The 27,683-nt window shown below is 33.3% G+C and overlaps 1 protein-coding gene across 2 annotated transcripts in view; it reads right to left on the bottom strand.

Annotated features, from left to right (window-relative positions):
* LOC123549860 (arylsulfatase J-like) overlaps window positions 1-14,997 on the bottom strand; it is a 123,339-nt gene extending 108,342 nt beyond the window's left edge. The window contains exons 1-3 of one of the 2 annotated variants that reach the window (XM_045338300.2): window positions 14,782-14,997; window positions 14,100-14,449; window positions 11,903-12,086 (exon numbers count right to left, since the gene is read on the bottom strand). In XM_045338300.2, the coding sequence (XP_045194235.2) occupies window positions 11,903-12,086; window positions 14,100-14,435 (520 nt within the window). In that variant the 5' untranslated portion in view covers window positions 14,436-14,449; window positions 14,782-14,997. The other variant, XM_045338299.2, reaches the window with a different exon arrangement.
* Window positions 14,998-27,683: the final 12,686 nt, after the last annotated feature.

Genomic DNA, 27,683 nt, shown 5'->3' with positions numbered 1-27,683 from the left:
AATGATACATAAAGACCCCATTTGTTCCATCTTAGCGCATTGATGCATAAACCAGAAGCCAGATGGGCATTATTTTACTCATCGAATGTATTCTAAAAAACCAAGACACTTTGTATGCGTTCGGGTTGTTTGTTCGAAAGCAAAAAAGGTTTTTATTCTACGGACAGCTATCCGAATGCGGCAACATGAAGATACCTGACTTCTTCACTGCCTATTACTCAATACGCGTTTTTCTTTTTGTGTTTCTTGTAACAAATGCTTTGATTGATGTTTTATTTCTAGCAACTGTATCAAATTGGATCTGTAGCATAATTTTACATGAAACAACGAGCAATTTCATTTTAATATTGGTATTTTCTTTGCGAAGAATATGAGTAATTTATATACACAACAATCTGATTTCATCCGATTTGTTTGTTGTATAAAAGACCTCTTTCAATGTTTGGAGATTTCTAATTATTTGACTTTAGAGGTTATTGTTGTAAACAAGTTTTAACTACAGTGTGATGTTACAGTATCACCCCCTCCAATATTCACGGCATTTATCCTAAGGACATCCGACATATTTTCAAACAATATCGCCAGGTATACATACTTCTTTGACAACATAGAAATTGACGTTAGACGACCTTCAGCTTTTCGCGGAAGCAGTGAAAATAAAAGTTCATAGAAGAAAGTCGCAAACTTCATCAAATCATTCAAAAGGTCTTTTCTGATGCTGTCTAAAAGTGTCAGCATATACTTCTGATGTCAGATACCTGCATACCTACATATGTCAGAAATATCCTAAAATAAATGAGCCGCATCATGAAGAAAATCAACATAGTGGCTTTGCGACTAGTATGGATCCGGACTAGCATTCGCGCAGTCTGGTCCGGGGTTCGAATCCCGGTCCAGGAACTGGAAATTTCTGAGATGCTCTTGAGTGTCTCCCACCTAACTAAGAGGCCTGTACTGGTTCTTTCCAGGAAAGACGGCTTCGCGTGTATCGTTGCTTTACACCGGGCACGTTTAAGAACCAGACTGTCTATTCGCAAAGAGCTAGGCTAAGTTACCCGGACAGGCCTATATCTCTCTCTGTTCTCTCTGTGTGTCTGTTCTGGGGTCTTTATCTCACTCTGTCCCTCTGGTCAGATCGCTCTGTGTCTGTACTAGTTGGGGATGAATGTCGCGCCCTATGTGGTTGCGTTTGCTATATATAAAGCGCCTTTATCATGAAAAGGGCGCTATATAAATCTGGTATAATAATAATAATAATAATAATAATAATAATTAAAAGCGAACAGCATGGATCCTGACCAGACTGGGCGAAACCACTATGTTTATTTTTCCATGGCACGGCTCATATATCACGTGGCGGAGCTGATTTTTTAAAAAAGAAAAAATATACATTTCACGCGATATTTAGTACTTTAAAATCTTTAAGAATTAATATACATGTACTTTGGAACTTTATGGAATTTTCCTGTAGATTCTATGGAAGCGTTAAATGGCCTTCAGATACGTTTTGTTACGTTGCGGGTGCGCCAGAGATATGCCAAAGTAATGACATTTTCATGCGCGCAAGATCACTTTATGTTCTTAAAATGATATTGACTAGACACTAGACCGATGATAGATATATTTCTACATCCACCCCCCCCCCCACCTTGTTTCGAATTTAATTCCATAGAGACAAAAGCCATTCTATTTTAGAGATTTTCACAGAGAGATATTGAACATAGGATAAAAGGCTGGCTCCGTTCAGTACATTGTCATACAAAATGTAAAACATATCATAGTCTATGAGCTAGTCTAAAATGATTCGGAATATTACATTCATTGGAACGGAATTTATGAATTGTTTGTATGATAAATAAAGTCCAAGATTGCGACGATACAGTAAACAACAATTAAGTTAATATTTTTAATGTTCATTGCTGGAGGATTAACTTAATAGGTTGCATAAAACAAAATCTGTGCGTTGTTTATGCTCATGACGTATACATAATACACATTGAAGGAACCACATAAACATTGCGAGGTTTTTATTTGTTTCGTGCTCACATACTATCTAATGCCTGCGCGTACTGATATAAAGAAAGCATCTGCGCACGTATTAAGTAATATGTGCGCGGTAATTACCGGATAAGTGCTTACACGATAGTAAGCCAATCAACGGTACTTTCCAACATGGCGAGTGATACGTGCTCAGAAGGTGTTTTAATTTTACGTGTGCGATGACATATGAGCCGCGCCATTAGAAGACCAACTTAGTGTCTTTGCGCATCCGGTCAGGATCCATGCTGTTCGCTTACGGTTTCTCTTATTGCTATAGGGTTTGAAACCGAACGACACAGACTGTACGGATGCGCATGCTGGTCTGGTTGGTATTCTCATGGCGCGGCTCATATATATTTTATATTGATATGTGCGCAGCTATCTTAATACAAGTATGTGCGCGTTTAAGATCCAATACGTCTGCCCGAAATATTTATAATGTTCTCATGTATTTGTATGAAATACAATAATCCTTATTTACCTCTCTTTTGCCTAGAATGATAAAATCCCACTACCTGAGAAAGAGATATTTTGACTATTGAAAACATTTTCAACCTTTTTGACACGTGACCAAGCGTAAATGAATTACAGATTATGTGACCGGGATGATATACTGATTGTCATATAAGGGCAGTTAACCAATTTTTTGCCATATGTTTGCCTCTCTAGTACAAATATAGTACACAGGCAATTAAAGATGAACTGTTAAATTAAGTGAGTTAAAACATTTCAAACATTTTATGTACTGATTTATTTTCAGTGAAACATTATGGGACACTTCGAGAAACAGAAAATTCTAACCGAAATGTTGTAGACGATAATGTTCAACAAACTTATATTGAACAGTCCGAAACATGCTTAGAGGACTGTTTGAAGGCATGCAAGCAGAATAAGAAAGCTTTGCCTGTAATTGGACAGAAAGCTTTCAACACAGTAGATGATTATAGAGGATTCCACTTTAACTTAGGCCGATGGCAACCATATTGTACCGAAAGTAACAGTAATGGGCCTCTTTCTCTTGTATCATTCATTAATGACTCCAGAAACTGGTAGGTCATCATTTGCGCTCTATATTGGATGTTTCATTTACTGCTTAATTAACAAAGTTCCCGGCGCAAGCAAAGTTTCGACACTTGAAAAGTGGCGAGTGCCTTTTTAGGATATTTCGAGGTGAAAAAGTCAGAATAAAGAAAGAAAAATAAAACACACACACACAAAAAAAAAATCCAAAAAAAAAACATCATGCTATGGCCTCGATCTAACGATTTCCATTGCTGCAAATATTTTGATGTGTATCTAAGCAACATCCTGTCCCAAAACACAAATATGATACAACGCAATGTATCGATCTGGCGTCACCAGTGTGATATCTTTATAAAAAAAAATGATTAAATAAGAAATGAAAATAAAACAAGAGGGCCAAGATGGCCTTAGGCCGCTTACCTGAGTAATACACCATAACAGTGTGAACATGTTTTACCTAGTGATTGCATGGAGACAAATATTCTGACAAATTTTCATTAAGATTGTACCAAAAAATTCTTGAGTGTAAACAAGAAATTTCTTTGATTTTACCTACTTACAAAGTTTTATACCCCACATGACCAAGATTCGTACTTTTCCAAACTTTTATTAACATAAACTTCTGACAAAGTTGCGGGAAGATTTGAGCAAAAATGTTGCTTCTAGATTGTATACACGCTTTTACTTCGATTTGACGTAATTTTGGATCCCACGTAACCCAGATTACAAAACATCCAATACTTCATAATAATAAATATTCTGACAAAGTTTTATGATCATAAAAACAAAAATGTGCCTCTATGACGTAAACAAGCTTATTATTTTTTTGGACATTTTGACCTAGTTTCTGACCCCACATGATACAGATAATAATTTTTCCGATATTTCATGCAGACAAACATTCTCAAAAAGTTTCATGCATATCAAACGAATTCGAGTGTTAACAAGCTTTTCCCTTTATTTGACCGAGTGACCTAGTTTCTGACCCCCTATGACCCAGTTTTGAGCCTAGGAATCATCAAAATTAACATTTTGATCAAGTTTCACGAAGATAGGGTCATAAATGTGGCCTCAAAAGTGTTAGCAATCTATTCCCTTTTTTTGACCGGGTGACCTAGATTTTGTTCCCATATAATCCAGTTTTAAACTCGGCCTAAAAATCATTAAGATAAACATGTTGACCAAGTTTCATAAAAATAGGGTCATAAATGTGGCGTCTATGTTGTTAACAATCTTTTTCTTTGACTTGACCTGATGACCTAGTTTTTATACGCCCGTTTGAAAAAAGGGACGTATTATGGGAACGCCCCTGGCGGGCGGGCGGGTGGGCGGCGTCCACAGACTTTGTCCGGAGCATATCTTCTACATGCATGAAGGGATTTTGATGAAACTTGGCACAGTTGTTCACCATCATGAGACGGAGTATCATGCGCAAGAACCAGGTCCCTAGGTCTAAGGTCAAGGTCACACTTAGAGGTCAAAGGTCAAATTCAAGAATGTCTTTGTCCGGACCATATCTTCTTCATGCATAGAGGGATTTTGATGAAAGTTGGCACAATTGTTCATCATCATGAGAAGGAGTGTCATGCGCAAGAACCAGGTCCCTAGGTCTAAGGTCAAGGTCACACTTAGAGGTCAAAGGATACAAGAATGAAAACCTTGTCCGGAGCATTTCTTCTTCATGCATAGAGGGATTTTGATATAACTTGGCACAAATGTTCACCACCATGAGGCGGAGTGTCATGCGCAAGAACAAGGTCTCTAGGTCTAAGGTCAAGGTCACACTTTGAGGTCAAAGGATACAAGAATGAAAACCTTGTCCGGAGCATTTCTTCTTCATGCATAGAGGGATTTTGATATAACTTGGCACAAATGTTCACCACCACGAGACGTAGTGTCATGCGCAAGAACCAGGTCCCTAGGTCTAAGGTCAAGGTCACACTTAGAGGCCAAAGGTCAGATACAAGAATGACTTTGTCCGAAGCATTTCTTCATGCATGGAGGGATTTTGATGTAACTTGACACAATTATACACCGTCATGAGACGAAGTGTCATGCGCAGTTCCCTTCTTTAGAATTACTTCCCTTTGTTGTTACTATAAATAGCTTATATTGTAACTTTTTCATTACTAGTCGTAGGGAAAAATCAAGACCACTTTTCTGTAGTACAACATGCATGCTACATCCAATTTTGAGGTGTATTTTGACCAATCTCTACCTGGTAAAGATTTTTATGAGGACTTACAATTTTTTTTTTTTTAAGATTAACTTCCCTTAGTTGTTACTATAAATAACTTATATTGTAACTTTTTTATAATTGACCGTAGGGAAAAACCAAGACCACTTTTCTGTGGTACAACATAGATGCTACTTTCCAATTTTAGGTGTATTTTAAGGTATCTCTACCTGGTAAGGAGTTTTTTTGTGGACTTAGAAAAACAAAACACTTACAGTTATTACTATACAACCACAAAATTAAAATTCCATTTGCAAATACAGGTGCTAGAGTAAAGAAATTTGCTGTGACGGGCGTATATTGTGACATTCTTGCACTCTTGTTGACTAGACATGATCCAGTTTCGATCCAGGCCTAAAAATCATCAAGATAATCATTCTCTGCAAGTATGTATCAAATCAAAGCATAAATGAAACATCTACATGGCTGATAGTGCCAAAATAGAAAATTTGTTCCTTTTAGGGGCGGTAACTCTAGAAACCATGATGAAAATTAACCGGTTTTCGAAAGGAACCGAGATCTTATAATGACAAGCTGTGTGTAAGTGTAGTTAAAATCAAATATAAGACGTCACTTCTATCGTGTTCACAAGGTAAAATTCGGCTCTATCACGGGTCAGTCTGAGACCGTAACTCCGGAACATATAAATGGATCTGACCGGTTTATCATTGAATCCAAGAATTATTGTTGTTAAAGTTATTTTGCACGTTTGCATCAAATCAAACTATCAATGAAGTCTCTATATAGCTGTAAAAACCAAAACAGCAAATTTCTACCCTTTAAGGGGCCATAACTCTGGAACTTATGATTGGATCTGGTCAGTTTTCGAAAGGATTCGAGGTATTATGCCAATGCAATTTGTATGCAAGTTTAATTTAGATTGGTAGCATAATGTGGTCTCTATCGTGTTCATAAAAATTGTGCACAGACGACGACGGACGGACGGACGAAGGGTGACCACATAAGCTCGCCTTGTCTCTACGTGACAGGTAAGCTAATATAAAGCCCAATGTACGGCAGTCATGTTTGCTACATGTAACTTTATTCTTTAGACTCTGGTAGTGACATACTTATAAAACACATGGGCTGAATTGGATATTTGCTTAGCACAGAAGAGGATAAAAGGGAATATTAACCTTATTTAGAAATAATTCATCACCTTGTTGAAATTCGAGTGTCTTAGTCACAAAGTCCAGTAAGACAATGGGCTCACTATCAAAGACTCACGGCAAATAAGCGCCAGGATAGATGTCAACAATTTATATTCATAGTCCAAGTAATCATCGTGATGTGGTGACAAGTAAACTCATAGCAACACTTGCTTTATCTGAACTGCTCTACTTAATATAGTCACAAAAAGTGTTTTTTTATCAGTTTTAAATATAGTTAACCAAATTTTATTAGCTAATGGATCTGTTTGAAAATTTCACCTTTAACAACTTCCCCCTATTTTTGTTTACACAGTTCTTAAAACGTCAGGAATTATCATTGGTAATATTGATTTTTAATGATATAAGCGTAATTTGAGCCATTGTATGAGATGGACATTAAAGTACTTTGCCTAAGAAATAATGTTGATACAAAAACTGTTGTACTGTATTTGTAAAACAATACATTGCCAAAATTAATTAGAAATGCAAATTCGTAAAATGTTTAATACATGTCTTTCTCATTCTTGGTTTAAAACAAGTAGTCCACTTTTTAAATTATTTGTTAGTAATACGGATCTGCCTTTTTATTTTTTATTGGTGCTTTTGTTACTTCAGTAAATCTTATTAAGAAAGAGAAAGATCTCCTAAATGTGACTGCAAACCTTTAAATCATTTATTGTGAGTAGAACATTTTTGACAGTTTATCCACCATTCGCTAGCTTTGCTCTCGGATTTGAGTCAACTTTATACGACAAGAAAAACGATAAGTTATGGATAAGACGTGTCCCCGAACCATTCTACGTTTGATCATATTTGAGATATATTTTTGTGTTGGTGGCCATCTTGAAAATCTACAAATGATGCAAAACTGAATTAATTTTATTTTCATATCGACGATTTTAAACAATAAATTTGACATTGACACATTTTCTGAGAATGACTTCTATATCATAGCCATTGTGTTATTTCTTGTCTGACAGATTTTTTTAAACTTTAAAGTTTAGCTGCAGTGCATATAATGCATTATTGTGAGCAGTTTGGTGATTTTGTCCAGCTTGTCTATATCAGAACTAAGGATTAAGGAATGCCACCTCTCCAGTTGAAGATATGGACAGTATAAGTGCGTGAACAAATTGATATTGCTAGTCATACGCAAACCGTGAATTAAGTTTCATGACAAACTGATTTTTTTTCTCAAATGTTCACTACGTTAAATAAAGCATTGCATAATTCATTTAATTGTTTATATAAATATTATGGTATTTTTGTAAATTTTCATTTGTAAGAAAAATGTTCGTTATACTCAAAACGATACAAACACACATTTTCATAACATTTTAGTGGACAACTTATCTTTTAGCTGTATAAATATTTTATTTCTTCCAGAAAAGACATAAACCTTAAATAAATCTTATGGTTGGTTACCATACAGTTTTTCTGATATATTTAGATCAATTTCTTAGTTAGACTTATTTGTGTAACAAAACCTTATTTTAGGTTTGAAATTTAGAGAAAAAATCCTTTGCTTATTTTTGACAGCCAATACCTTGTGCATACCTAGTTTGTTTCTAGTGACACAAATTGTACGATACTTCCACAAATATTGGACTTTATATTTATCAAAATGGAAAATCAATAAATACCAGAACGGGAATTGCGCTAAATGTTTCGCAGACTAAAACTGATAGATAAAAAACAACACATTAATCATATTCCTATTTGTAATTAAGCTGATCATGTCGCATCAGTATCAATATTTAAAAAATAGTACTATAAGAGCTACAAACAGCATACACTCGTCAATGTGTGCCCATTTCTTACACAGGCGTCATTCGCATATTTCATTTTTTGATTGGTTAATACTGTAAACTCTTTTTAGTTTTGAAATAGAATTTATGATATATAAATAAACCTCTACAAACAGATAGTTTAACATGCAGCCTGCTGGTGGCAAGTGATTCTGCCTTTGATACCAGTTCACGGATAGCTTGATCATGGTCTGCACTGTTCGCTTTTCAATCAGTAAATTTTAATTGAACCAACCTTCTAATAATAAATGACTCAAATTGAATAATAGACCAATCCATTTAATAATTTAGCAGGGTATGGGATAAGCATTTTTGTCTGCAAAGAATACAAGTAAAAGCACTGAACGGAATCCTTTCATCTTTTTATGAGAACATTTGGTGAAAATTGCCGTTTGAACATTTAGGTTTTTTTGCCTAATTATAAAGGAACAAATAAACAGAACGACTACCGATAAACACTTATCCTCTTTTAAAGGGTATTAATACCTTTCTTAAATATGCCTATGGAGTGAAAATATATTCTTCGTTTTAAATCGTATGTTCAGATATTGTTTTCCATGTATTTGTCACAGGTTTGATTATATGAATAAGCACAGTAGAAATTATTGTTTAATTACCACTTTAGAGCTTTGCCTGTATTAGTTCATATGTAATATTGAATATAGCGTTTTTCTTACCATATCAGGGGCCTCCGTGGCCGAGTGGTTACGGTCGCTGACTTCAAATCACTTGTCCCTCACCGATGTGTGCTCCAGCCTTACTCGGGGCTTTGAATTCTTCATGGCTTCATGGAAGGAAGCCATCCTGTTGGCTTACGGAAGGTCGGTGGTTCTACCCAGGTGCCCGCTCGTGATGAAGTAATGCATGGAGGGGCACCTGGGGTCTTTCTCCACCGTCAAAGCTGGAAAGTCGCCATAATAGTGTCGGTGCGACGTTAAATTCAACAAAATAAAATAAAATATCATACCATGTCATTATGCATATTCGATCAACTGAATAATCTGTTTTAACATATTAATAAAGTTTAAAGAAACGTTAAGGGAAACAGTTCGAAACCGATATTATAGGAAGCCAACTCTAGCGAAAAAACAAACAAAACATTTCGTTCGATCCTGGCAGGACGACCAATGCGAGACATAAAGTTCTGACTCGAAGTTTCAGCCATTGTCCTTCAAAATATTTCGCTATCTGACTCCGAGGGCTTATGTGAAGTCACTCGGGCGAAATCGTTGAAGTAACTTGATTTGTTTTGTTTCTGAGACACTTGCCAAAATTTCTTCGAGTGGCTGCGAGACGAATATATTACCTTAGCGATTTTATTGTGGTTTATATAAATTTGAAGATGTATTTCACATTACTCAAAACACACATTATATATATATAATGATATATGTTAAGAACACCATGTTTGTGGTAAATAATATTATGATACTTTCTTTTTAATTTACATTATGAGAATTCTGAGAAAAGCCTAAGCCTTTCGATTAGCTAACAATGTTTGAAGAATTTTCAAATGTATGCTGCATCGTTTTTATAATTTGTACTACATCAGCTATGAATAATACATAAAACAATTATCAGCAATCATTTTGTCAATGCTTGTTTAGACAATAAAAAATACTTAAGTTTCTTGAATTGTAAAACAAAGTCATGTTGGCTTATTATTGTTCACTAACAAACTAAGACAAATAATTTACGTGTGTTTTTCGATATAATATTTTATAAGATAGAACAAGAAAAATTGTATAAGGACACCTGTGTATATATCAGCATAACAGTTTAACACATATTAATATATAAAAAATATAATTAGTTTCACACAGGCAAGGATTATATTATATTCTGTTATAACGTGACTTTATAACAGTAATTAGCCAAAATATGAAAATCAATCAATTGGTCGGTTTTTTTAATCAAGAAACAAAAGATAACTTGAATATAAGAAATGGCTTGCTAGTTGAATATTAAATAATTTAATAAAATTTTATTTAATATTTCTCCTCCTGATAAACTTACTTACATCCAATGAAAACATTAATCATCCTTTTGGCTGTGCTGTCATTTCATTTTGTTTTTTTCATTTGGGAAATTTGTGTTGCACAAAAAGTAGCTTGGTTTTATGAACAGAAATGAATAAACAAGAAACCCTTAGTTACATGAATGTCAAATCACTAAATAATTTTGTTCGCATTTTATTGCAGGAATATTCCATTTTAATCACATAAGGTATATATATATATATATATATATATATATATATATATATATATATATATATATATATATATATATATATAATAGAATAGAGAAAAGTAGAAAATTCACAGGTCGCTCAACACGGCAAAAACGAAAATGTTGCAGGCTTGGTTTGATTGAGCCTGTTCATGGACGGTAGTGGAAATGCATGCTACCGTCCACGCCCTTTAGCCCCGGGTTGAGCAGAACTCAACATTTACACATGCTAAAAGTACAAAAAGCAATTTAGAGACATCCGCAGATGTATTCAAACGGCGATGAACATGGAACCTTCAATGATACACGTGTTGAGGCGTTTAATTCCATGAAGAGCGGCGTTTGGTCCCCAGATAGAGTAAAGGGTTTGCCCCAAACGAGAAAACAATGGTCAGAACTAATGTTCATTTTTTATTAATTCCGTATTAACAAGAAGATTCCTGGTGTTGTATGTCTGATTACTATATGAAAGTATAAATTTCAATTTTTGTGTTAAACTGAAGCGTACATTTACATGCACATACGTCTAAATACGAAATAAAACAGCATTTCTATAATAAAATTAATCATTTCTTCTGTTTGCTTGAAAACAAACAAGCTTTAACGGCTTTTATTCCGATTTTTATCTAGCTTGTACAATTTTGTATTCAGTTCATATTACATAACTTTATTTCAACTTTTAATTCACACAGTTGGAAACTATTTCAAAATCATACTTAACTGATCTAAAAAGTATAGAAGAAAAAAGAACTCATTATATAAACTTTCCATCAAAGTAATGTAATATGGTCACAGGGTTTCGTGAAATCATCTCGCAGCACACGGAACGACGTATTTGTTGTTTTTACAGACCTGGAGACGCGCGAAGTAGCCATAAGATACCGCTATATTAATATTGCCTATATAATTTTGACTCGTAGTTTACTCATGTAATTACTCGAAGTGACTTGGCGAAATTCCATTAAAGTTAAAAAAACTACAATTACATTATCATTGTTGGTACTCTGAGTATGAATTATTCAGTACTAAGAGAAATTCCTCGCTTTGCAATATTTTCCTTCCAGGAAAACCGTCAAGTGGCTTTACCGCGTGAGCTGAGTTGTATATTCCCTTACCGAAATGGTCTATTAATTAAATGAAACTTCCCAATACAGATAATGTTCATAATAGGCTTCTTATGTGAATAAACGACATAAACCCTCTAAAAGTGTCATAAGAATTAATCAATCTCTAAGTTGTCGGTTCAAAATGCCTTTTTAGCCCTAAACGTTCCATTCACAATCATAGCCCCATTCAGTTGCAGTTTTAAAATTACATTTCGTTGCTCAGTTGCGTTGCTCTAATTATAACCTCTTTTGATTAACTACATTTAATCTAAGTTATCTCAAAATGAAATAAACTACTTTTCATACCAAAATATGTGTCAAAACCACGACTGGTTGGTAAATAATCAGCTTTATAGAAACCAAGATGCCACTTTCCCACCATATGTGTAGCATAACCAGCATCTCTAAGCTTGTCGGCGATGGTAGGGTTATCAAGAGCCAAACCTGCCGGAGTTGCAGGCCATAAAACCCAGTGAAGCCCTGTATGAATCTTAAAACAAAAACATTAACATCCTCATTAGTTGCCTGAAATGCAACTTGAAAGGCTTTTAAGTAAACAATGTAAAAGTAGTTTCAATAATTATTCAATTATATGTGCTACATACGGTTGCTTAAAGGCCCAGATTCACTACTGTATAAGTGTCCTCCCAAATCCAATACACAACTCCCATCTTATCTGTTGCTTATCAGCATTTATGTAACAGTAACTGATTAGAGGGCAATTAGCACAGCAGGGACCCCAACAAGACCATGAAGATGTGTGCAGTGGAGTTGAAAGAAATTGATTTTTCTTCAGTGAATGTGGAATGATGATAATAAAAGTTATTATTTTGATATTATATGATATAATAACTATTACTTAAATGTTATAATAGATAATGATAATAATAATAATAATAATAAAAATAATTATTATATATGATAAAATATACAGTAATAATATTGAAAATAATAATGAAAATGAAACACAAGTATAGTGAAAACTTCGAGAGTTCTTTGTGCTGACAAACAATATTTTTCCAATTGGAAATTGATTTTCTTGTATTCATGTAATCAACATTATTTGAATATAAAATTATTGTATTCCATCTATACTCAATTTCATTTTCAGCATGTTGCCAAAAGTGACTTTTTCATGCTTTGCTTTGGAACTTTGAAATGCACATTCTGTTTTCAGTTTTAAACAAATGTTATTTACAGTATTCTGGAAGCTTTAGATGAGTGAAAGTCACATTTTCCTGAAATATCACAATTCTCCAGACAGAATTTGAAAAAATAAAAACTTGCATATATCTTTAAGCAAGTTTCTGATTATTTCATTATGGTGGACATAAGTTTCTGATTATTTTATTATTGTGTTTGATCATCAAATGTTTTTCTTCACATAGAAATGCCAAAAAAAAAAACAAAAAAAAACAACAACAACAAGTATAACTTTAAAAGTCATCAATTATTCAATAGTTTAAAATAAATTACATTGTTTCCACTTCTCACTAATTGATACACTTGTATTACAAGGTAGACTGACTCTCAAATAAACAATGGCCCTTGTTTATTGGAACTATAATGTGATGGTCATTAGCCCCCAACTGTTCAGGTGAAGACAGAAATCCCTTGGCCCACTGCCAAAATCTAGGTCTTTAATAAACTAATTTGAAGGAATACTACGGATTTGTTTTTAATAAGTTCATTTTTACAAGCCATAACATTTGCTAACATGATTAGTGTATCACAACTAAGCCCGAATAACTTTCAAAGTAAAAAGCTGTAATAATCTTACGGCTTAATGAAATGTAATGATTAACTTTTGATATGTTCATAAGATTGTTTTGCTTATGTAAAGAAACATCAGTGTGTAAATATCTGAGGAAAATGAGACCTCTAATGGCATTTTTTGTTAATGCTCGAATATTAGTATACAATTGGGCCTTAGGGTCAAAGGCCTCCGATGGCAAACTTTGTAAATGCTTGGCATATATGCTTATTTTATATATGGGTCAACTGCAAAAATATATTTGGTACTTTTCTATCCAAAGGGTCATTTAAATGTCATTTTAATGTCATACACAGGTCTAAGGAATTTATGAAAACTTACTTTCAACTTATTAACGATAGCAAAATGGTGCGTATATTTATATTATAACTATAAAATGATATTACAAATGCTTCTAGCGCTCTTTGATATCTTTTTATAATATCTTTCAAATGTGAAAACGTATTATATTTTTAAATTTCTCACATATGTAGCAAAGTATCTTTAAAAAACAAGTGCAAATTCATCTCAATTAAATATTGCTGTGGTATCAGTTTTCTATCATACAGCCTCAATCCAATTATTGAAAGTGTCAGAGATGCATGAAAATGAATACAACTTATACACAAGCGAATTTCTAAAGAAAGTGTTGTCAAAATATACAATAATTATATTTTTCCCTGTCTTTGAAATAAATCTAAAGTTATTTTGATATTTGGCCGTATCAAAGAGAAATAAAACAACAACAACCTGATATCTGCCAGTGAGTAATTGGCCTCTTGTTGGTGTACACACTGGTTGAACATAATAATTTTCTAATCTGACTCCCGTCATTGCCAGAGAGTCTAGGTTTGGTGTCTGTATTTCGGAACCATGGTATCCAATATCATTAAATCCAAGATCGTCAGCAATGATAAACAAAATATGTGGTGCCGTTTTATTACCAGCGCGCTCACTGTATTGTTGAAATACTTCCTTGTGCACATTTACACTCTCTAAGTTTCGTCCGCTCATTGTATTCACTTCCATTAAAATTTTATATAGTAAATACATCCAAACCAGTAGTAAAATGTTTTTTTTTCTCATAGTTTCCAGCTCTTCTAGAAAGTAAAATAATGTTCTTTTGTAAATACCTCTTGAAGAATCAGTTTCTGTATTTTAGCATGAAGAGTGTCACTAACCTATTGATATTTTGAATATTTGGAATTGTATAAAATGACAACGAAGATAAACCGTTCAAAAATAGTCAATACACATCGCCTAGAAATATTTACTAGAATTGGGTAATCAGGAATTTCATATTCGTCGTAGACCTATAATCAATTAAAAATGTGATATTACATGAAAATTTACACAGTGTGTTTTGAGTTAATTAAATATTAAATATTAGATCAATTTAACCAGATGATGACATAGAAACCATGTCATTTACCTTAGTAATCCTTCGTTGCTACTGTTCAAATCTCGCGTTATAGTTACGTGGAACGTGATATGTGCATGAATGATTAAGACAGACAGGTAGGATTGTCTCTTCATTATCTATAAAACAAATCATAAAACAACAGAAGTAAAGAAAACACTTTAACCTTGACCTTAACATTGACTGTTTGAGGCTTACAGTCTGAGGGACATTTTCCGTGATATAATTGTTTTATCATATATTTAGACCAGCGATTTAAGAGTACGTTTTAGAAATATTAATTGCCTGGCCTTGCATGTTTTACTTTAAAACACGATGAGCAGAAACCTTCCAGCACGGTATACCGATAGTCAATATTGGACGCATAATGTTTAGTAAAGAATAAGGAAATTTTTACTAAGTTTACCATTTTGCTCCCAGGTAGCGATGTGGCGCGATAGTAGAGCGTTAGCCTTGTTTACGAAAGGTCCCAGGTTTCCGGTCTGAGCTGAAGTTTTTCCATAATTTCCAATTAGCGTTTACAGTGTAAACGTTGCATAAAATAGAAAGGTATAATCCTAAAGACGCAAAAACATGGCAAACATGAGAATGTTGCAGGCTTGGCAGCAAATTATAAATATTTCTAAAATGAGCTTTTACAGTATAAATGTCTTTGAAAAAAGAAAAAAAAATGGTAATTCTGAGGTCAAATGAAAATATTCTAATATTAATCTTGTACAATGTGAACGGTACTACAAATAGATAGTTGAAAGTACTAACCGTTTACGTCGCAAACGCATGTAACTTCCTATTTTACTTGTCCAACTGGTCGTTTTCGTTTGAAGAGCTTTATTAAAAGTAGATGCAAGAAAATGTGATGCCCCATGAAATTATGCCGACATTTCCGTCATACATTACTAAAGCATATTATTATTATTATTATTATTATTATTATTATATACCACATTTATATTGCACTCTTTTCATATAAAAATACGTTCAAAAGTGCTTTACATAAAAACATTTATATAACGTTCAATACAAATAAGAAATTAAAATTACATTACGGTAATAAGATACCAAGCATTTTAAACTGGAAGGTAGGAAGATCAAAACATGAAACAAAAGTACAATATCATAAAACATTAACTGACCTATCAAAGGCACAGGTCAGAGCAGAACAAGATATCTTACATTTTTTTTATAAAAGCACACAAATTAAGTGACATATGGGGCGAATTAAATATAGACAAACGACAATATACATGGCGGAGGAAAAATGGTACTGAGAAAAGCAAAATAGACTTTTGGTTAATTGAAAATAATTTAATTCTATTAGTACATAACACAGATATAAGGCCAGCTAGTATTAAGTTTACGGACCACCTAGCAATATCGATAAAGATAATGAAACCCGAAAGAAGAGGTAACGGATATTGGAAATTAAATAACATGTACCTAAATGATGAAGAGTATGTTAACATTATTTCTAATGTGATAGAAAAATATGATGTAAGTAATATACCTCGACAACTATCATGGGAACTTTGTTAATTAGAAATTAAAGATAAATCCATAATGTTCGCAAAAACGAAATGTAAACAAAGAAAAGAGAAAATAAATACACTGGAGAATAAACTACAAAGTTTTTATGAAAATTCAATGCCAGAATATGAAATCGAAAGTCTAGAACAGGAGATCCAAAAGTTATATGAAATTAAAGCAAAGGGAGCGCAAATAAGGTCAAGAGTAGAATACATAGAAGAAGGCGAACAAAATACAAAATATTTTTTGAATCTTGAAAAATCAAGACAAACACGAAAACTTTTAAACAGGATTAAAGTAGATGATAAAAATATTACAGGTATCTCAAACATACTGAAAGCGAAAGTAAAATTTTATAAAACACTATATAAATCTGAAGGAACAAATATAGCAAGTATTTCGAAATATACTGAAGAAACTTCTTTAGAAAATAAATTGACAGAGTCTGATGCTAATCTGTGCGAAGGTTTGATTACATGCAAAGAATGTGAGCAAGCAGTAAAAGATACGAAAGTAAATAAAAGCCCTGGTTTAGATGGCCTTACTTGTGAATTTTATAAAAGATTCTGGACTAAGATATGCTCTTTAGTTACTGACTCCCTAAATGAAGGATTTGCAAAAACAGAACTTTCAAATACACAAAGACTAGGAATTTTATCATTAATATATAAGAAAGGTGACCCAAGAAACCTAGAGAACTGGCGACCGATAACATTATTGAATAACGATTACAAAATTGCAGCAAGGGTATTAGCAAATAGGCTTCAAAAAATATTTATAAAATAATAAACACTGACCAACAAAGATATATAAAAATAGATTTATCGGCTATAATCTGAGACAAATACAAGACATAATAGACTATGCGGAACAACTTCAAATAGAAGGAGCAATACTATTCTTAGACTTTAGAAAGGCTTTTGATACGGTTGAGTGGGACTTCCTTTTTATCGTACTTAAACATTTTGGCTTCAAACCAACTTTTATTCAGTGGATTAAAACACTTTATTCTAATAGCAAGTCTTGTATCTTAAATAATGGCTGGAAATCTGAAATCTTTAGACTACATCGTGGTATAAGACAAGGCTGTCCGATTTCAGCTCTGCTCTTTATATTGGTAGCAGAAATAATGGCTTTGAATATTAGAAACTCGGATGATATAACAGACATAACAGTAAAATCATGCACTAGAGGTTTCAAAATGTGTAATTATACAGATTAACAAGTTGATATTTGATTTTCTCTGGAATGGTAAACGAGAAAAAATAAAAAGAACTACACTGATTGGAAAGAAACTTAACGGGAGAATTGAAATGATTGATATTGAGTCTTACATTAGCGCAATTAAAATTAAATGGATAAACTCCCTTCTAGATGAAAAACAAGCTAATTGGAAAATATTACCAAACTATTTCTTATCAAAGTTCGGATATAACTTTCTCGTATTCTTTATGAATATTGATAGTCCAAAACGTATTAATACAACAACTCTACCAAAGTTCTATCAAAATCTTTTAGACATCTGGATTAATTTGAAATACAAAGAACGGTATCATTGTAATACCTTTTACGATATTAGAAAGGAAATACTGTGGGGTAATAGATTTATTAAACATAATAAAAAATGCTTAATATTTCCTACATGGATTAGATCAAAATTAATTTTAGTTAATGATATTATCAATGATAATGGCGAAATAGAGGCTAATTTTATAAGACAGAAACTATTAAATAAAAATAATTGGATTGCAGAATTTAACACATTGGTAAACGCTGTTCCAAAAAAGTGGAAAAGAAGTTTACGGTCTGAAGTTTCGTGTTCAACGTACGTAAAAACTGAGCTGAAAATTAAAATTGGAAATGACGATCTTAAGAGTAGTGACAACAAAACAATATATAACCATCTAGTTTCCAAACGATGTACAAAACCATATATACATGATTATTGGAAACAACATCTTGAATACGATATCCAATGGAACACCTTCTATGAATTCATACACTCTTTACAAGATAATAGAATAAAAGAATTCAATTATAAATTAATAAATAGAATATTTCCATGCAATGAAATACTATACAGGTGGAAAATGTTAAACTCACCTAACTGTTTAGTTTGTAACCAAGTGGAAACTTATGAACATGTTTTTGTAGAAAGTCCGAGAACAGATAACATATGGGCGGATGTCCATAATGTACTTAAATCTTGCGGCATATGCAATAATATACGACATTTAAAAACTATTGTTATAGGATATAAGATTTCAGATCCGACCTATTACTATATTAATACTATACTGTCTCTGCATTTATATTCTGCATTTATAAAGCTTATTTCCTTAGCAACTGCCGAGAACGTAACTATGATATTGTTAATCTGTTTAAATCTGAATACAGAATTATGTTTAAATATCTTACCAACACGAAAGTAAACAATCTTTTCACACTTAAATTTCATGAATATGCAGAATCATGATATAATAACAGAGAATGAACTACATATTTGTTTATTTGTGCCATTTTACTTGTTTGTATACACTTGTTTTTGTACAATGATCAATGATTGATTAATAATAATAATAATAATAAAAAAAAAAAAAAAAAAAAAAAAAAAAACAACATTTTTTTATAGACAGCTGGAACATCCTTTTATTTCAAGTTTAAAGTTAATTTAGTCTTTTTGATATGATAAATTAGTATGACATGCAAAGCAACACTTGAAAGTTTTATCCAGTAAAGTCCCGCTGTCAATATTGTTTTGCGTATAAGCATAATTGGTAACATCTTTGAAATTTTAGAAGCACTGCTATATTCAGTTTCTGGATAAAGCACATAGCTTCCAAATTCCTATCTTGCGTTTATTTCGTAGGAGTTAAGCCACCGGCGTTAATTTCAAATAATTTTAAATGTGTATAGTAAGTAACGATTCTCAGATTTCAAATTGTCTTTAGCAGCCGTACTTGTGATGGCTTTTGGCGAGTGCAATATATATATATATATATATATATATATATATCGTAAATGCCAATTTTTTCTTTTCGATTTTCAAATCTTCAATTTTTTATTTTAAGTGTTTGACCTGGCCCATAATAATGAACTTTGATTTATAAACGAGAAAAAGAAGAAAATGAGTTTCACTGGAATATAGGAAGCAAGAAAAGAAATCAAGGAGCAGAGAAGAAAGCAATTTTTGTCGGACATCTCGTGGAAAATTCATTTAGTTTTCAGATTGATGAATGCGACAGAAAGAAGAAGTATTCTTACATAAATTCTAAAATGTGCATTTCTCAAGCACATATTAATTGCTTACCAATCTCATTTTAAATGTAAGCATATCCAAATATTTTGTTCAGTTTCATTACAATAATTTGCTCCGCAAATGTTACTCGTAAATTACCAATCTGTGCGTTGTTGGTAATCTCTCTGCGCAAATAACCAATTGGCGATTTGCACAACTATTGCCTAATTGGAGAACCTTACTCACGTTTGTTAAATGCATAAGGTAGCTGCCTCGCACGTTTGGTAAATACGTCTGCGCTAAAACATACCGATTTTGCCTTCTGACAAAATTTCATAAGCCTAACCCTTTAATACAAACTTGTTTAATGACAAAAGTGTCAAAAACCAGACACGCTTCAAGGTGTAAATTGTCCGAGCCGTTCTGTGTTACATGTACATTACATTAAATAATAAAAAGGTGAGCCACATATTTATGCAGTTATTTGAAGATGGGATTAACGACCTTAGTAATTTACAACGATTTGTTTAAAAGTCTTTTTTAGAGTAACATATCGCCATCCATGACGTATTTCATAAACACTTATTATTATCAATTTTTAAATGATTTTATAGTTTGTATTTTAAACCTGAAATACTAAATTTTTCATACACGCAAAATGAATAGCTTGTATACGTTCATACGTATTATATAAATTTGTATTCATCTACATAGAAAAACTATTAGAGAAACTGCTGTTACACAATCTCAAGATTTTTGTTACAGCTAAAATTTACTTCCGATCGAATAATAACCATGTTCAGTATACTATATAAACTGGTTTTTGTCCGGTTAACACATTAGGAATATTCTGTTTATCATGTTTACTTGAATATAAATTTATATATAGTATTAGATAATGTACTTGTAAATGTTAAAAAGTATCATATTAATTTGTATTTATCTACATTGAAATTTCAAATTTGCACATTGTTCTGTTTACCCTTTCAATGGAAATAACCTTGTCACAGCTTTTTTATTCTAACACTAATTGTCTTTCTTCAACAAATTTTGTAATTGATCCTGCATTTTCTAAACACAAACTTCAATTTTGGAAAAGATTTTTTTTTCTCTCGAAAAACACGCTTTTCATTGGACTCCGTATTATATCTGTATAAAATTAAGATATATGCAAATCTCTAAATCCTATTCCCCATCCCCACCTACTTTATGCAATGTCTTTTCAGTCAAAAATAATACATCTCGAACAAGAGCTGTCTCCATAGGATGACACATGCCCCCGATGGCACTTTGAATGAATAGTTATGGCCGATGTTAGACTTTAGGACCTTTGACCTACGGAGCTGGGTCTTGCGCGCGACACGTCTTACTGTGTCACACATTCATGCATAGTTACTTTAAAATCAATGCATGAATGACAAAGATATGGACCGGACACGCCCATCAATGCACTATCATGAAAAATGACCTTTAACATCTAAGTGTGACCTTGACCTTTGAGCTACGGACAAAGGTCTTGCGCGCGACATGTCGTCTTACTGTGGTACACATTCATGCCAAGTTATTTGAAAATCCATCCATCGATGACAAAGATATGGACCGGACACGCCCATCAATGCCCTATCCTTTAACGTCTAAGAGTGACCTTGACCTTTGAGCTACGGACCTGTGTCTTGCATGCGACACGTCGTCTTACTGTGGTACACATTCATGAAAATTTATTTGAAAATCCATCCATCGATGACAAAGATATGGACCGGACAAGCCCATCAATGCACTATCATTTAACGTCTACGTGTGACATTGACCTTTGAGCTACGGACCTGGGTCTTGCGCGCGACACGTCGTCTTACTGTGGTACACATTTATGCCAAGTTATTTGAAAATCCATCCATCGATGACAAAGATATGGACCGGACACGCCCATCAATGCACTATCCTTTAATGTCTAAGTGTGATTTTGACCTTTGAGCTAGGGACCTGGGTTTTTTTGGCGCGACCCGTCGACTTTTGGGGTTTACCCCATTAAACCCCAAATTTTATTTGAAAATCCACCCAATCGAGGGAAAAAGATATGGACCGGAACAAAAAATTTGCGGACAGCCCGACGCCCCGACAGACTGACAGCCCAAAGGGACACTGGGGAAAAAGTTTTTAAATAACGGGGAAAGTTTTTTAACACCCCCCCCCCCTAAATATTCCCGTATAGGGGAAAAAATACGGGAAACAAAAAATACGGGCGTTTTTCCGGGGCTTGTTTTTTTAAAAGTCCGTATATACTAAAAATGGGGGGGATTTCCGTATACTATAAAATTTAGGAAAATTCTTTTTTTCGATACCCCGAAATTTTATTGAATAGGGGAAAATTTCAAAAAAGGGGTTTATTCGGGATCGTAACAAAACCGATATTCCCGTATATGTTAGGGTACGGGTTTACATAAATCCGTTTATTAGGGAAAATTTAGGGACGTATTTTTCCCCGTTTTTGTTTTCTTTTTAAAACCCCCGTATTTTTCCCCCCCCCGTATTTTGGATAACGGAATATGTTTGTTGGTTATTTCAAAAAAATACAGGGTTTTAAATTTTCCCCGTATTTCTTTTTTATACAATCCGTATATTTCCCGTATATCCCGGGAAAAAAATACGGGATTTAAAAAATTTGTATTTTTGGGAAAAATACGGGACGTTTTAGGCCCGGGTATATGTTGGTTTTAAACCCCGTATTTTCCCCTTTATATGCCAAAAAATTTAGGGTATTTAAAAAATTTGGTATATCTTAAAAAATAGGGACTTATTTTCCCGTTTTTTTTGTATAAAACTCCGTTTTATTTCCCATATTTTGGATATACGGGTTTTATGTTAGTTTGTATTTTTTTAAATTTTTACGGGGGTTTAAAATTTTCCCCGTATTTTCTTGGGGAAGAACTCCGGATTTTTCCCCGTATATGCGGGAAAAAATACGGGATTTAAATTTTTGGTTTTATTTCAAAAAATAGGGGGACGTTTTATGCCCGATTGTTTTGGTAAAAAAAACTCCGTATTTTTCCCCTTATATGCCGGAAATACGGGTTTAATTAATTTATAATTTAAAAAAATACGGGATGCAACAATATGTGAAAGTGAAAAATTTATTCTCCCCCCCATTTAAAAGGGTTTTTCAAACTTTTTGTTTTTTTGGGAATTTGACGGGGTATGTGGAATAAATCCCAATTTTTGAAAGAAAAAAATGTTTAATATTTATATGACATGAACTAAAAAAAAAGCATTCACGGCCCCAAAACGGGTTTAAAAAAATTCAAACATGAATGAATCCACCCATTTCATCTAGCGCATTTCCCGTTTTTTTTTTAAACTTTAACCAAAATACCCGTTTGAGAAAAAAAAAAGTTTAATAAATTTCATCCCAATTTTTTTTTAGTGAAAAATAACCCGGGGATCTGCCATTAAAAAAACCCCAAAAGCAAGCAAATTAACTCTTTTTCTGCTTTTTTCCCAACCCCTTGTGCATCCCTTTTGAAAATTTTTTAATAAAAAAAAAGGGAGAAATTAAATTTCCATTTATATTTTGTACTAAAAAATGTAAAATGATGAAATTTGATACTTTACTTATGAAAATTTTTACAGAGCAAAATAACCCGATATAATGGGGTCTGCGCCCAAAGGATTCGAACAAACCCTTTGTTCGTTTTTTAATACAGTATGTCTATTTACCGACTGACCCGGGGTCTTTTTTTTTGGTGGGGGTTTTTTTTAACTTTGGGCCGCTGAAAAAATTATGGGGCCTTTGGGCGACTTTTTTGTTTTCTTGGTGGGAGGAATCCCCCCCGGTCCCTTTAACGTGCATTTTTTCATCACGAGCGGCATGTTTAAAGGGTCTTCTTACATGGAAAAAAAAAATTCAACACCCCTGGGGTGGGGCCCAAAACCCCGCACCCCGGGGATGGGCAACTGGTTAGAAGCCATCGATCAAAACCCACTCGGCCACGGGAGACTCACCCCGGGTTTGGGGTCGGGACCTTTAAACCAACATTTTTAGATAACAACCCAATTTTTGTATTAAAAAAAGCACAAAACAAACCAAAGTCTTTCCCTTTTTTAATTTATAATTCAAAGAGCAATAAAATATGTATTTTATACCTTTTTTTTCAATGTTCACTTTCGTGTTACTTAATTAAAAAATTATTAAGGGGAAAAATATTTTCAACCGTTTGACTTTTGTTTCAAAGAAATTCTGCAGATGTTCTGTAAATAGTGGGTGGCATGCGAGGACATAGGAAATATTTTATTTTTTCTTGCGCACGTTTTAGCTACCACGTGGGGGTAGGTGGTAATTCACGGGGTGCGTTTGGTGATAACTACCCACGTGCGAAAGTGCAGCTATCACTTTCCCGCACGTTTTTATTTCCCATGGGGCGCTTTTGATAACAACACGTGCGCACGTTTTTGCTGACCCAATGAAAAACCCGTAAAAGATCTAAAATTTTTCTAAATGGTTGTCTTTATAAGGAAGGGGTTATTTTTGTCTTTTTAAAATTTTACAAAGAAAGTGTTTTTGTTTTTAAAAAAAAAAGGGTGTTTTCTCGTTTTGTTTCTTTGGGGTTAATCTTTCACGTTCGCAGTGTCAGGGAAAAACTGCGAACCGTGTTTAGTATCACTTGCGACGTGTTAGCAAAGGGATAGTTATTCTTGCGCACGTGTTAATCAACACATTCCCCACGTAGTTTTCAAACCCATGTGCGAATGGGTGCTAACCGTGCGCACGTGAAAAATTTAAAAATTTTTTTCCATGTCCCCTTTATTCCACGTAGTATACACTTTTCCAAGACTTGCCCTTTGCACATGTGAAATATTTCTTTTATTTCCTTTAAATTTTTTTTAAATGTCCATCCCATAAATACCCGATACAAATATAAATTTAAAATTTTTTTAGTTGTTTTATTTACTGTGCATGGCGGTAGCTGAGGGGAAAAAAGCGTTTAGTGCCATTTATAGGGTAGGGGGTTCGATTTTTTGGCCCTTACCTTTTCCAAAAATTTTATTTGAAAACTTTCCATTTAATTTGTCAAACGCACCGTGTTATTTATGGTCCATTTATTTAAAAATTATTTTTTCCACCCGTTGTAAAAAAGTCGTTTTTTAAATTTAATTCTGGGAAAAAAGGGACACTTTCCCCTGTCACAAGCGAAACTAAAAAAAATAAATCCTTTAAGAGAAAAAATTAAAATTCATAAAGTTTAAAAAAAGGTAGGGTTAACTACAATCCCTTATTTTAAAAGAAATAAAACCTTTGGAAACGGGGGTGGCCCCAAAAACACTGATTTAACTGTAAAAAATCCCCAATATTGCAAAAAATTTAACAAAAACGCTCGAAAAATATTGGAAAAAGTTTAAGGGGAGGGTCTTTCATTAAATAAAATTAAATTTTGCATTTTCAAAAAATTTTTCCCCCTCTCCCCCAAAAATAAACTGTACATATGCTTTTTTTTCCGCCCCCAGTTTTCTGCTTTTAAATTTGGGACAATAATTGTTTTTGCAATTAACAAAACCAGATAAAAGGCCCATGTACCAAAGCCTGGAAATCCGTCGGGAAAATTTCTAACATTTTTTCCCCTGAAAAATTGAAAATTTATCAGAAATCGATGAACCCAAGAAAACACCCCCCTTTAGCGAAAAATTTAAAGTGGGCCCTTTTAATGCCCAATCATTTGAGAACACGCTTGGGCGCTTTCATGCCCCGAGGCGTAAATCGGCTCAAGGGGCCCGCATGCGAAAATTTGTATATTGCTTATTTCAGGGGGGAAAGGGAAAGTCCCCGAGTAGTACTTATTTGATTTTAATATGTTTTAATTTTTAAAAAAACTTTTTTTTTTTGGTGACAAACCAGCCCGGGTTTATATTTAAATTTAAACCCGAAAAAGGGGTTTGTTTTTAAAATACCCCCCTTTTAACAAATTCGGGAACCCGTCAAAAAGGTCATTTTTAATTTTGAAAATCTTAATATAAAAAAAAAAATTCAGAATACCCGGTAAATTTTTTCCATTCTTCCCATTCTTTCCCTTTTTTGAAAATCTTTTATTTAACATTTTTTTTTTTCATTTTTCTTTCCAATGTCTAAAAAGGATGTCATTCCCCCAAAAAAGTTCATGTTGCAAGGTTTTTTGAAAAAAAAAAGGGATTTTCGTGCAAAAATCATTTGATGAATACCATTGGGGTTAAACGGTTTTAAAGTTGCAAGGACAAAACAACCCCTAAAAGAAGTTTTATTTCTTTGAGCTAGGTACCCCGAGGCTAGCTTTTTTTAAAAATTTAAATTTAAGGCGGCACGCACATTATTAAATTCAAAAAAACTGGAATCTCGGAAAGCATTAAGGGAAGTTAATAATTACAATCTTTTATTTTTAGAAAGGGGGCCCCCGGAAAATTGACAAAAAAAAGCTTTTTTTTTTAGAGGGACTTTTGAAAAAATTCCCACATCTCTTGCCTTTTTTTAAGAGGAAAAAAAATGTTTTTCTGCGAAAATATCAGTGTCAGTTGAAGAAATTAATACTATTACGATTATTGATCTCACAGACCTTGAAATCTATGTAAGCGGTTTGGTGATGCTTTATTTTTTTTTCAAATTTTTTTATATAAAAACCCAAGGGTTTTAACGTTGTAATAAAAAAAATTTCCCATATTTTGGTAAAAAATTTTGATTTTAATCTGAAATTTTTTAAAGGGAATTTTTTTGTGAAAAAAAATAATCCATACTACAGATTACGGGAATCCCCCCCATTTAAAAATTTCGATCTATTTCCTTTTGCGTTTTCCCCTCCCCCAGTAAAAATAATGATTCCTTTAAGTTTTTTCGTGAAAATTTGGGCCAGGTTCTTTACTTTTCGATTTTCACTCGTATACCCAACTTTTATTTACTGTCCAAGGCTGGGTAATTATTTTGTACTGGTTCCTCCTTTCTGTCTAATATTTATGACTTGAATTCCGAGAGAAAGGAAAAAGACGTTTTTAAAAGGACAGAACAAATAATATAAAATTTTATTTTTTTAGTTTCTTTGGACGAGAAGGGAAAGTGATATGTATTACAATGAAAAAAGCAAAAAAAACAAAAAAAAGGCCCCTTTATCACTTGTAAAAAATTTGGGAAAAACTATTTTTAGATTTTTTTTTAGTTTTTTAAAAGATTTTTATTTTATAAACACCGGGTAGGTTTTTGCCCCTTGTGGAAAAACCCCATACATTACATTTTATGGCGACAGTAAGGGGTTTGTTGTTATTATTTTATTAATTTAATTTTTGGGATACATAATGTTTTTTTAAAACAATGAAAACAGCCCGAGATTTGCACCCTTATGAAAACCCCTTTTTTAAATAAACATTTTTGGGACGTCCCCGGAAGTTTTAATAGACCATATTTTTATGCCCCATTTTTAAAAAACAAACATGCCCGGGAAATATTTTTTTACCCCCAGGAAATTTTTTAAATTTTTTAAAACCCCAACAAAAAAAATTTTAAAAATGGTGTTTTTAAACTTTTGCCCACAATTAAATTATTTTTTTTTTAATGAAAAACTATAGAAATATTGGGGCAAAAATTTAAATTTTAAAAAATAACGAAATTTTTTAAAAAAAATATTTAAAAAAAGCAGGTCTCCAGATGTCTGACAAGAAAAAAAAAAAAATTTAATTGAGCCGTGCCATGAAAAAACCCAACCTAGTGGGGGGTTTTCGAAACAGCAGGGTTTCGAGACCAACCGGGCGCACCCGCGCAAGTCTGTCAGGACCCATGCTGTTCGCTAACATTTTTCTCAAATTTCCAAAGGCTTTGAAAAGGAACAAAATGGTTTCCTGACCAGACTGAAAGGATGCGCAGGCGGGTCTCAATCCTTGCTGGTCGAAAAACCCATATGTTGGTTTTTCCCAGGGGGGGGCAGGGCCCCTTTATTTTTGTTGATATATGAAAATTAATGGGGGTTTATTACGTATACAAAACGACTATAATGTTGGGGAAAAACACAGGGAAAATTTAGATGTTTTAGTTTTTTCGATAAAATTTGTATATTTAACGCGCATTAAACACTAAATTCCCCAATTGCGTTTTTTGGTAACGACCGGGAAAATATTTTTTGCCACGCGGTCAGGGTTTTGATTCCCCCGG

This window comes from Mercenaria mercenaria, chromosome 6 (genome assembly GCF_021730395.1).
Source record: "Mercenaria mercenaria strain notata chromosome 6, MADL_Memer_1, whole genome shotgun sequence".
NCBI classification, from domain to species: domain Eukaryota; kingdom Metazoa; phylum Mollusca; class Bivalvia; order Venerida; family Veneridae; genus Mercenaria; species Mercenaria mercenaria.
This window is presented reverse-complemented; position numbering and strand designations above follow the sequence as displayed.